Source organism: Lissotriton helveticus, chromosome 9, assembly GCF_964261635.1.
Source record: "Lissotriton helveticus chromosome 9, aLisHel1.1, whole genome shotgun sequence".
Classification (NCBI taxonomy): domain Eukaryota; kingdom Metazoa; phylum Chordata; class Amphibia; order Caudata; family Salamandridae; genus Lissotriton; species Lissotriton helveticus.
In genome coordinates this window covers 351,425,808-351,438,939 of record NC_136070.1, presented here as the reverse complement: position 1 = coordinate 351,438,939, position 13,132 = coordinate 351,425,808, and the positions used below count along the sequence as shown (strand labels likewise).

The window sequence follows — 13,132 nt, the reverse complement described above, 5'->3', positions numbered from 1 at the left end:
TTGTGAGGTACTGTTGTTCTTTCGAATGCCAGTTCAGATCTGGGAGATTGTTTTGCTGTCTTGACAAACAAGGCTAAATCTGTGCAGTGAGATTCTTGTGTCTGTAGGCATCTAAAATGGACACCACTACAGTGGAGAATGCAATGTGTTGATGCTGCTCACAACACTGTAAATTAACCCTTTAAGTGCTGCCGTCGGCCAACGGTCGTCACGGGCACTACCTCCCCAGTGCTGCGTGCGACCGCTGGACGTCCAGTTCAGCACTGGATAATGGACAGCGCAGCACTGGGGAGGTTTATTTACAAGCTCCTAAGGTGTTAAAAAATGGTAGTGTTCATAGTGGTTTTGTTTCATCTGCAATTATGCACTGTATTTTAAACACCTGTATTTTTGATGAAATGTAGTTTGTTACTTGATTTATTTGATTTGTCAATCAATCGTTCCATCAAAACTACTTTCTAGTGTCTCACCATCCGCACATGCACACAGACTCTAGTGGTTGGATTCTGAACCTGGTTCACAACCCCAGACTGTGCATCATCTTACCTGGACTGGGTGTGGCTCACACAAACTAGAGATGTGCACCTTATTGTCAATAAAAAGTTTTCTGTACAAACGCAATTGGCCTATGTGGAGAACCAGCAAAAGAGTAACAGCTAATCCTTTTTTCAGTGTTGTTGTACAGATGTTCTCAATTGTATAAATAATATGAAGGCCCTCTTGAGGGTTAGCATGTGTCAACCATATTTTGGTTGGGGTACCCGGGGCCCTTTCGATGTCTTCAAGTGGCGAAGGTGCTTCAAGCATGATTAAGAGTCGGTTGGTGTATTCAGACCCATGTATAAAACCACATTTATGCACAGGTTGGTCGTAATTACAAGTTGGAAGGTATTTAACGTGTCCAATAATTATCGGATGAGTTAAATACCCCAACTTTTGTAAAATGTTGTCAGGTAAAATCTGCCAATCTTCTATGGGGAAAAACATACAATATTTAGCATATGATGATATTTTGGTGAATTGAACACCCACATCCACTTGTTATGCACCAGAAACTCCTAATATGTGCTACTGATAAATAATGCATCCTGTGGTATTGGTTTTCGTCACCTGCAATAAATAGCACTGATGCTCGTAATAAGGGCCTATGCAGATTCTGCCAAACAACTTCCGGGCTGCACGACTAGCATCTGTGTCATGCCATCCTCTGTGCTTTTGGAAGGTATGCATGGATCATACAGGGGGTGTGCAACAATGGCCTTGCAGATGGGTTGACAGTATGTCAATATTAATGCCTTTGTTCACTTCAAATGAGTGCCATAAAGTGGTACAGTGCTCAATTTCATCCATGGTGTACATTCAGGGCCTCATTTATGAGGCCCTACTGGCACTTTTGTGCCATAAAGTGGTACAGTGCTCAATTTCATCCATGGTGTACATTCAGGGCCTCATTTATGAGGCCCTACTGGCACTTTTGTGCCATAAAGTGGTACAGTGCTCAATTTCATCCATGGTGTACATTCAGGGCCTCATTTATGAGGCCCTACAGGCACTTTTGTGCCACTGGAACGTCACTTTTTTTATGTTCCGGTGGCGCAATGTGCCACTGGCATATTTAGAAGGCCACGTAAAGCCACATTACGTGGCTTTTCATGGCCTTATAAATGTGCCCATTTCGCTCAGAAAACTGAGTGAAAGGGGTGTTCCGTGGGTGTAGCTGGGGGCTTTCCCAGCAACATCCATGGCTTATTGACACTGCCCCAGATTGATGAGAAATCGTAAGTCTGAGGCGTAATGGAAATACAACAAGGCAAAATATCTTTATTTCTTCTCGTTTTCCTCTTTCTATGTGTACTGCATTCTGCAACACACATAGAAAGCGGAAAAAGCCTCTTGTGATTGTTTTTGTGCAGGAAGGGTACCCTTCCTGCACAAAAAAATTCATCCCCGCAACACAGGTACCCTTGCACCATGGTGCTTGTGTTGGCGTAAGACAGTCCGTTGTGCTCCAGCCCAGGGAAAAAGGACAAGAATGCACCATATCTGATAGATTCGGCGCATTCCCTCTCTTTTCTTTGGCCGTAGGGCAGCGCAGCAGAAAGGCCTGCTGCGCTGCCCTATGGTAAAAAACCATAAATGAGGCCCTTAGTGATTTGCCCGAGAACCCCTTTGCCCGTGTCATATGGATCAGATACAGGGGCAAAATGATCTCTTCGTTTCTAGGTTCCAGATGTCCATGGAAACGAGGGAATCTCTGCATTTGGTTGCACATCAACTGCTAGAGCAGACATTCTGTACATATTACAGAAGAGGACTGATGGTCCCCTTCAGACTAATCAATATGGCTACTACATCGGGCTTCAAGCGCACAGTGGCCGCGTGTTGTGTAATACGGCCACTGAGCAGCTCCTGTTGAGTGGGTGCAAAAAGCGATGCAAATTAATGGTGACCATAACACGTATTTTATGGACCTCCAAACTTCAAAGTAAAAGATCAATGAGTACTAAACTGACCAATTTGTCAGAAAATATGCTACTCCTGTTTCTGAACCAGCATCAGAAGAGAAAATTATCTCTTTGATACTCAAGATTTCCACCTCACTTTCGTCCCACCTGCATTGTTCACACAGATCGGCGCTGCTAAACTTCATATTTAATGATGCAATCAAAAGGCATTAAAAAACGCATCTTCATAGTTGTGGAATTAGATATTGGGTCAGGTTATTACAGCCATCTACCATCGCCCCAGGACTTTTTTTCAAATTACTTCTGCTTCCGCCCTCGATAACACAGCGCTGGGAAATGTTTATTCCCTTCTTAAAAAATGCAGTTAGTGTGGAAGAAAGCAAACTTCTATTCAATACAAATTAAGAAAAAAATATATTTTGCTAGAAGCAAACTATATACATTCGAAAAAAAACACTGATAAATATGAATAATAAAAATTATTTTATTAACTTTGATAAGAGAATTGAAATTATTGTATTTATAATTTAAAAGAGTAAATTACAGCAAATGATATAGAATATAGTGGTTAAGAATGCATAGAAGAGGAAGCTACTTACAGGAAATTCTAAAATATAGATACGTGCTCTCTGCTGCCACCTACTATAAACTCATTTACAATAATTATATTTTTAAAATTCATTTATGCAAATTACATTTCCATAGGATTATATACATATGTGACAAGCAAAAATATATAGTCTGACAGGAGATCTGTCTCATGAAGCTGATAAACAAAAAATTTAATTTAAAAAATGAAAGTCTCATATTAGAGACCTGTTGAATGACATATAAAAAGATGAGGAAATCAGCACAGTTGTTCTATATGATTTCTAAGTGCACTTTAAACCGTGGCAGCTGTAACCTGCTGCTGCTGCCTCTCTGTATAAACTCGGACCAAGTAAAAACTCTGTGTGAGTGTCACTCATTTTTATTGCATTAAAGCTTGTAAAAGATTTCCTATAATGAAAAGATCGGTTTGCAAATTGCCCACTTATTTTGGTAAAAGGGCAACTTGTGACTTCTTTACGTTTAAAAAAAATCCGAAAGGGGAACATAAGGCTGTTTGTGTCGCATAGAAATTCTGCCCCACCAAGTGAAACATCTTTTGCAAAAATAACTTCACTTTCCAGTAAAACCTGACGAAAATATCACTTTTTCAGGAGAATTCTCCTACTAATGGCCTCATTTGAAGTGTAGGGTGGGCCAAACTCAAGACTAAACTAGTCCACACATTTAATACTTTTTTTCCCTGCATGAATATCACCAGGTAGAACATTTCGAACTATATATGGGGGAAATCGCAATTGTATGAGTTTTAGGAGCTCTGAACAAAGGAAAATATGAAGCAATAATTCATTAGCTATCCTTCTAAAAACTTTAAAAAAAAATTGATTTGAAGTCTCACTTTCGTACGTTCCTAGTTGTAATGCTCGGCAGTAGGAGGGTGTGCCTGTAGAGGGCGCTAAGATGTCCTGAACTGTGGGCCGTGCTAGTGTACAAACACCCTTGGTGCATCTTGGTCGCTGCCTAATATGTTCTGAGTGGGATCTCTTCTGTGGCGTTTCTATGCTTGCCCTATATTCCTTAATACATTAAGCCCTGTTCTATGTGTTATGTCCTCCATTTTGTGCGTTTGTCAAATCTCTCCCTGCCAAACCTAAAATGCCAATTAAGAACGAATAGAAAATGCGAATATAGGATATCACGATCCTCTCATTGGTGCGAACTACCCTGGTATAAAAAAAAAACACTACGCTGTCTTGGGTTGGGTGGGAGGTTGGCAGGAGGTAAGACATACAGAGTTGCAAGGTACCATGTTGAGTAATCCTATTGTGGTCTCTTGCGGAGCCGCTTTTCCTTCACATTGAAGATCATCCTTCACAATGAAGATCTGGGGTGCCCATGAGTCTCACAGAGGGTAGAACTGCGACGCCGCTTCCGAAGATTGGATTTCCACCTGAGCCATTTTAAACTGGGTGCACTGCAGCCATTTGCGGAGCACAGCGGCATTGTGACTTGTCTGCCCTGACCCCTGCAGCATCCTCAGACTATGGTGGTTCACGTTGTTCTGAATGGCTTGAAGGCGGAGTTGGAGCCCAGCAGACAAATGCTATTGAGAAACAGAAAGACCATGATGTGTATGCCATTCCGACACCATACTGCACAAGTGCCACATATAAACAGTTCACAATATCAAACATATCCTACATTACATCATATCTGAACTGTATATTTAATTTCAAATCACAGTACATTCTTCTTCCATTTAAGGGACTGCTCTTTTTCTCTCTTCCACGTACTGCTCACCTTCAAAGCATTTCTTTCTAATTTATTTATTTATTTTGAAAGTTTTATATAGCGCGAACATGACCACTGAGGGTATCAGAGTGCTTTACAGATTATGCATCGCAAGGGAATAATTCAGATTATGCATCACAGGGGTATAAGCATACAAAACAGAATAAACAAAGCAACAAATTCAGAGTGCTTTAATGCTTGCCTGTTATTTTGCATTTAGCATGTGTTAGACTTCTATGACCTTTACAAATTGTCTGATTTCTTTCACACAACCATAGCAATATAAGCTAGTAAAACTACTGCAAAAGACAAAAAAAAAGACAGTTGTTGAAAGAAAAAAAAAAGTCAAGACACCATCAATAGTTGAAAACAAAGTCCTGTGCACACGTTTGAGAAAATCAATTCAAATAAACCACATGTATTGGCAGTTTCGTTAAGAAAACAGAAAACAAAGAGCAAGGTTGACAACAAGTAGTAGTTTTTCTTTGTTTTATGTGATAATTGGTCCTCCTTCCAGAGGAGACACCAAGAAAAGACCAGTCGACACTGTTTCGTCAAGCGGGTAGTTACCCATGACTCTTCAGGGCTGAAAAAAAGCCAATCTACGTAGGATCGGGGAACCGGTGATAATTCCAACCCGGTTCTGTAACAGGTATTGCGTGTAGACAAATGGGCCACTGATGGCGAAACTGGAGGTTTAAAATGAAATAAAATGCTCGATCCGGATACGATAGCCCTTCCGTATTCGGATCGAGCACTACTCCTTATCGACCATACTGCACATGCAGCATTTTCCTATGTTGACGGCTGTACCCGCCCGTCATTTTCCTGCTCCTGAATAAGGGGGGTCTTCCAATACCCGTTACAGAACCGGGTTGGAATTATCACTGGTTCCCCGATCCTACTGATCAGGAATCCTAATGAATAATAAGCCTATTTCCAGAGTTTCTGAAGTTGCGTGCATACCTGCGACAATAGGAAGTGCTGTTTTTCTGGGATAGTTTACAAGCTATTTCGAGTACAAGGGCAAGGAGATTGTGTCTCTTTGAGAACACAATCCTAGCACCGGTCAGTGCAACCAGACTTCGCAAGAGTGCTGCAGCTTTGACTAATATTTACAACAAGGGGTGGTGATGGACAGAGTCTCTGAATTAAGCAGAATACTCTCACCCAGTCAAGAGATCACGGCTAGATCCAACAACGTTTTTTAGCTCATTGCACCATCCCAGTTTCAGAACCTGGCTGTATGCAAATTAGTCTGTCCCTGGCCCAGTGCATCATGGGAACAGGGCAGACCAGACTACAAAAGCCAATTCTTACACTGGGAAGGAAACAAGCTTCCGGGGACCGGTTTCTGGCATTTCAGCCGTCTTCGGCCCAGCTTGCTTGAATCCTGATGGTGCAATGAGCAAGGGACTCACATCTGAGTATACCCTTCCACGCTTAGGGTGGACAAAAATATTTACAACAAGGGGTGGTGATGGACAGAGTCTCTGAATTAAGCAGAATACTCTCACCCAGTCAAGAGATCAGGGCTAGATCCAACACCGTTTTTTAGCTCATTGCACCATCCCAGTTTCAGAACCTGGCTGTATGCAAATTAGTCTGTCCCTGGCCCAGTGCATCATGGGAACAGCTTTGACTAAGGCAGTGGCATCGGCTTCCCTGCCCATCTGGATCTTCTTCTACATCTGAACCCTGGGTTTTGACCACTGATTCTTATGTTTTCAGAATCAAATGGTGATTTTAAAGCACTAGATATAATCAGCTAAATCAGTGGGATGCAAAATACGTCACCTATGTAAAAATCTGTTAAGCATTTGCATCATATTTAGCTAATATTTACTTCAATTGTCTACTTCTAAAACCTTGAGATGTGAATATCGAGAAGATTTGAGGCATCTGATAGTGTAATAATTCAGGCTAAAGTGTGTTTGGACATAACTACTACTTTCACAAAGTCCTGTGAAAGATAACAAAATGCTGACTGTGAACTAAAGCACAGACAGGCTTACTAAAATGGAAACTGTTAGACCTGACAACTTTGGCATGATTTTCCCCTGTCTTTTTTGCTCTGACTCCCTGTTTTTGACAGCTAAAGTGATTGAAAAGGACAGCGGTCTTATCCATTTGTGGAGGAATCTAGAGTTTCCAATTTATACTAGATTGGGAACAGAAAGGCATTAGAGTAATTTAGTTTCACCAGAAAAGGAGAGGTCTGAATTCCTCTTGTTTAGCTCTCTTCACATATAATTTGGGATCAGCTTTAGTAGTACCTTCTAATAATACAGTAAGTCTTATTTCTAGAAGGATATCTATGTTTTTTTTTATCTACCCTCGCCAGATAACTTTGATTCCATCTTTAGAAAGGGATCTGTAAGAGATACAGATTGGAAGCCCATTTCAAACTGATCAGACTGAGGTTGTTAGTAAAATAAGCCAAGCATCTGTACTGGTTACTGAAGAGGCATAATGGTAGACGATGAATCAATCTAAGCATCAGTTGCCTGTTAGGTCTAACTTAGGACATTTCTAATATTTCTGCTAATAGGGATCACACCACACCCGTTTACATGAATTGCCAAGTGGGTGTTCCAAAATATATTTAACTATTTTAATGGAAATAGTGACATTTAATGTTGAATTACTGGGGTTTAAAGATTAAAGATCATGGTACTCCTGCATTTGAAGAGTGCCTGCAGTAAAAAACGACATTTGGACCAGATGGCTGCCCATTTGGGAACTGTCAAGAGCAGGCCATTGAAGCTCTAGATCAGGTTTTCGTCTTTGGATCTTTTGCCACACTTCCTTTGATTGCTCAAAGAAGATGATTGCTTCTTCCACAGAATGGTTTAAAAAATGATGCAACTCATTTAACATGTAAAATAATGTTATAGGCTTTCAGGCTTTGTCCTAAAGATGATGGAATTTAGGGCTAATGTTGTGATCCAATGGCTAAACTGGGAGAAACTAAGAACTAACTAATCACACCAGTGAACGGATAATGGAATTTGTAAGAATCCTAGGCTTTCTCATGACTGAGGCTCACAGCTAAGTGAATGTGTTTATATGTACATACAACGTGTTCCTGTTTTGGAATATTGGGCTGTGTTGCTATCTTTTCTTCCAAGGCTCTTGTACATTGCATGTCATTTCATTGCCACATCAGTAAACCAATGAGTCTCTCTATTCTATTATATCACACTGTTTAAGGTTTTATTCTTTCTTTTTCGGTGATAATGTGCATCTGTAGATTTTTCTATTTTCACAATAAAGCATGCATTGCCGCAATGCTATGAAATAATTTCTAAAAAAATATTGTCAAAAACATGATAAAGTAGAAGATCTGTGTTTAAGACTGAGGCTTTCTTAGGAAGGATGGCACTGGGTTAATAACCCAATATCCAAGAGTGTGTCAACAACAGCCTAATCGTCTCTAGAAATGTTTCAATTAAATAAATCAGGAATTTTAAGCTAGTAAATACTCATTCAATTCAGCTCAGCTCGTATTACAGAAAGAGTACAGCTATGGTACAAAGCTTTTTCTATATATTTACAAGCTGTGACTTTTGTTAAAAAAACGTAGAAATATTTGCAAGGTTAACAAACTGTGAAAATGTTCCAAAATGTAAACTGTGAGAATAAAGAACATCAAAAACAGTTTTTGCAGAAAAATGTCAGCAGTCATCGATGGATAGTGGGAGAATTATCCTGCAAAGTATGTTCTTCAGAAACACTCTTCTGCAAAACATTACTTGCAAAAAATCCAATTTCAGGAATGTGTAACAACATCTGCAAAGTAAAAAGTGTGCTAACCTCTCGGAACTTTGCATGAGAAATGTAAGTTTCACCAATCAAGCAATTTCAATGCAGGTGACATTTTTTAACTCTGGAATATTAGAACGATGAAAGTGTGAAATACTACATGGATTAGTATTTCTGATAGCCTTGGGCGTAGTACTACGCTACACTCGCGGAGCGTGCATGGTTTGCGCTACTACGCACTATGCAAATTGCACGTAGCACCGTGCAAAAACGCGTAGCGGGCATTTTTTGCTTGCTCGCAGTCCACAAGTCAAGTTGGCGACTGCAAGTGAGCAATATCAACATCCCGGCGAGACTTTTTCCTCGTTCGCGATCAGCAACATCAAGTTGCCAAACACGAGCGTGGAAAATAAACCAACCAGTGAGATTCTCAACGTGGGGAGGTCAGGTTTTTTCATTGCGAGTTGCGACGTATGCTTGGGACCACTTGCGATGAGAAACTACCAGTCCGCGTTGAGAAAGCTGCTGCTCGAGTACAAATCTACTCGAGCAGCAGAAAACAACCGCTTGCACTGTGCAAGATGCCGTTTGCATTGATTGCACAGTGCGGACAACCATCCAGCACTGTGCAATCAGTGCGAACAGCATTTTCCTTACCACACTACACAGTTCGCGTAGCTACGCATAGTGTACGTAGTGCGAAGTGCACTTTGCATAGCTACACGTAGCGCTACTATGCAAACTACACCCAGGGTAAATTTATGACATAGGCTCTAAGGATCAATATTCTTTCAATCCCAAAGACCTCTTCTTTTGCAGCTTCTATGTATGACAATTGCAATAAAGAATCATATCTAAATTATAGTGAGGCATTCATATGGCACTGTTCACCCAGTCACATCTCTGTTGGGAAAGATACTATACTCGTCATTCTCCATCATAGTTTAAGTTCAGCTGAAAAAGCACACTAGCTGTACCAGAATTACAACTACGTTCAATTGGTGAAGATACTTTCATTCATTTGGCACCATTATAAATATTGGTGTGCAAACATTAATGACCTAAATATGGACTACCAAAAACTCATTAACATTACCTATGTAGATAGGCACAGACTTACTATTTTAAACTTCCACATACCTTAGCAATATATACATTTTAAAGTTAAATGGATTTCTGTTGCTATCTCCACCCCAGGTACATTAGCACCACACACACAGAGAATACATAAAGGGTATCTGTCAGAAAGTTTTTTATTACATGGTGTGGTGGACACAAGCAATAATGCCGTTATGCCTGTTAGGTCCAGTAAAGGTTTTGGTAATTTCAACCTGAGCTTAACCCCTGCTATCTACGGCACAGACCAGACAGGCTTAACTTGTGAAACATTTAGAAGTACCAAATCAGTCAAGTTGAGAACACAACATAATAAAAATCTCATTCCACATGAGAAAATGGAGAAAAAATGAACAAAAACAACAAAAGATATGAAAGTTTTAAATAAAAATGTAGTTTAACAGCAAATTGTGGTAATTTGTTTGTGCTTGACCAATTCCTAGGCGTGATTTAAGGCTGACTGAGATTTAGTGTGGATTTGATACAAAAACCAGGTTCAACCTTGTCAGAAGTTTTATCTTTTGATTTAGACTCTGAAATATAAATCAAAAATACTCATCTGTGCAAGGCAGCAGACTGTGGCTTTGAAGGGCACTAGGAGGCTGAATTTCTGTCGGACGAGAGCCCAGAAAAAGCTATTGTCTTTTGGCAGGTAAGTTCAGAGCAGGGGATATTCAAACTTTGCACCCAGGGATGGTCCCTCGCTGGCAGGATAGTTTTGGCACCTTCATCAGGTGAAGATTTCAAATTTCAGACTCCAACACTTTTTTGGAGCTCAGATTCTTCTAGCAGAACAAGGCTTCAAGCTGTTGCCAAACAGGGCTTGATGAGGCCAAATACCTTCTATGTGGCATTCTACTGAAATGGGTTGGCTGCTGTGAAAAAGCACGGAATGGGAGCAACCTGAATCTTGGTCCCAGCACCAACACACCATCGTCTGGTGTGTCCCGAGCCTCTGTTGTTCTTTGGCGCTAAGAAGTTTCTAAGTCCCATTTGAGTGAACCTAGACTTTGTCTTAGCTCTAGAAGGTCTGTAATTGAACTCGCAGGTGACACAAAGGTCCACTAATGTTCTGAAGGGGTGCCACATGTATGCCTGGCTCTAGCCTGTGGGTGAGGGTGGCACCTGGCCCCATCACAAGCCATGGGGAAAACATTCCCACGGATAACCATGCCCACTTCTGCATCAGTTTTTCTGTTCCTATCGCAAACAATACCACAATAGCACAATACCCCTTTCTGCCCAAATCCAAGATTTTGAAAGCCTTCTCACTTCGTGGCTCACTGTCAGTAATCGTATCAAATTAAAAATTCTTTGTCCCACCTTTAAGGCCCTGGGTGTAGAATCTTTAAGAAATGCCTCCTCCTGGTATATACCCAACTGGAATCTCAGATCTCTGGGCACCTGCTCAGTTACATCATCTAGATTTAAGAAAACCAAATGGGACGGCAGCAGCTTCCTCGCTGGAGCCACTAGACTTTGAAATACCATGCCCCTCCATATCAGATCCTCATCATCTCTGGTGGCCTTTAAAAAGCTTCTGAAAACTTGGCTATTCAACAGGTAAACTGTTTCTTTCCACCACTCTCCCCTACTATGCTTAGCTATCAGTGCCAAGACACTCTCAGGTAGAAGTCGCACTATATAAATTAATTTAACATACCAGAAGGTGGGCTTGATCTCAATATTCTTCTAGCCACATTACAAAGGTTGTGACAACTCTTTTTTGTATGCAAGGTTTTCATCCAAGAGTTTTTCCTTATTCTTGTATTTATTTCTATTTCAGTGGCTACTGTGTCTTTGAATCAGTTAAGGACAGTTACAGAAACATTGATGATTGTATTGTGAAAGTTTACACCATTCCAAAGTAAAGCTGAAGGAACATGCTGACAATTAATATCAAGTTTGTCTCCTTTTGTCCCTGTAAAGTTTGGTTTTTTTCTCATTTCTTCCTGTTCACACATAGCCAGTTGAATTTCAACTATGATTTTTTGGTCCATACTGGCCTCTGTAAACACCCTTGGGCTGATGAAAGGGAATATTCTTGATGTATATCAACCCTGTAGTTAACACTTTTGATGTGGTACTCCAGGATTAATATTTTTGAAACATGAACTGTAGTTGTTTATTTTGGTTAACTATGCGAACCAAAAGCAGTTTTTCCTCATTTTTGTTATTTGTCATGTTATTTTATTGTCTCTTTTCTTAAATATTGTGTTAAACATTTCACTTGTTATTTCAGAACCGTGCTGCTGTTTGCTTGGTGTGGTACACACATCTCATTTATGTACTATCTGGAAGGCAACGCTTTGAAGACGAGCAGCCTGCCAATAGAGATTACAACATTAATTCTACAGAAAGAAGTTGTATTTGGCACAAAACATGTGTTTATGAAGAGCATTTTTCGAACCTTTAAGAGAATAATGCTCAACATTATTCATGGGAAAACAATACTAAGAAAGAAATCCATAAATATGTCAATAGTTATAGCTTTGTGAGGGCGAAGTGATTGCTCTCACATGCATCTAAAATGAACAAAATATAATGTAAATAGTCGTCCTCATCATAAAGCAGAATGGAAATAATCAAGATAAGTTTACAGATCAAACTAGATAAGTTTTCCACTGAGCTAGCAGCTTGCGTTGGGATGATGCACGCATTACGAAGAACCATGGAAACAAAACAGAGAGATTTGAAATGATCAAGCTACTTCATCCAGCTATGGCATTTGTGCAAAACAATGCCCAACTTGGAGACTCACAAATCATTTAGAGTTTTGAACAGAGCACCAGTGTAAATTGGTGGCACTCCTGCCGCACCAAGCATGTGGTTCCCACTCCAATTTAGAGGAATTGGGAACTTCTTGGTCTCCTTTGGTGGTGCCTCGGCTAGCTCTGGTGGAAAAACTTTGACCAGGCAAGTCTGTCTGCTGCTGCTGGGTCACCAGGTCATATGGATAGTGACAGGTGTCCCGCCCTTTGTAGTGCAGCACCCTATTTCCCTGCCAAGCTTCTTCAGGGAAGAGAACACAAAGACTGGACCCAAAGGCTCAGGGAGAAAACCCTTCTCATCACGACCATTGTGTTTTTTCTCTTTTTCAACTTTTCAGCTCTTGCTTTGGGAGTTTATTTTTAAGGGCAAAAATACATCACTGAGTAGGAGCAAGAAACATGGAACCCACTAAGAAAAGTTAAATGCACTGAGTAGAACCCCACGTCGGCTGCTCGGCTGAAGGCACTTAGATCCCAACCAGCTTGGCAGAGCTCGTCGAATTTTGCATGGCAATTCCTTGCCAGAGGAGCAGAGGCCAAAGGCTCCGCTGAGGTGGCGGGCTAGCACCCAATAAAGTCTCTATGACCCCACTGTTCCCCCACTAGCCTACCCTTTGAGATCAATCTAGCCTATCAATCATTTAAATGTTAACACTCTTTCAGTCAGACCCAGAA

At 40.7% G+C, this 13,132-nt stretch overlaps 1 protein-coding gene across 1 annotated transcript in view; it reads right to left on the bottom strand.

Annotated features, from left to right (window-relative positions):
* Positions 1-2,927: 2,927 nt before the first annotated feature.
* UNC79 (unc-79 subunit of NALCN channel complex) overlaps positions 2,928-13,132 on the bottom strand; it is a 641,854-nt gene continuing 631,649 nt past the window's right edge. The window contains 1 exon segment of the mRNA XM_078660089.1: positions 2,928-4,617. Coding sequence (XP_078516215.1) covers positions 4,417-4,617 — 201 coding nt within the window. The 3' untranslated portion in view covers positions 2,928-4,416.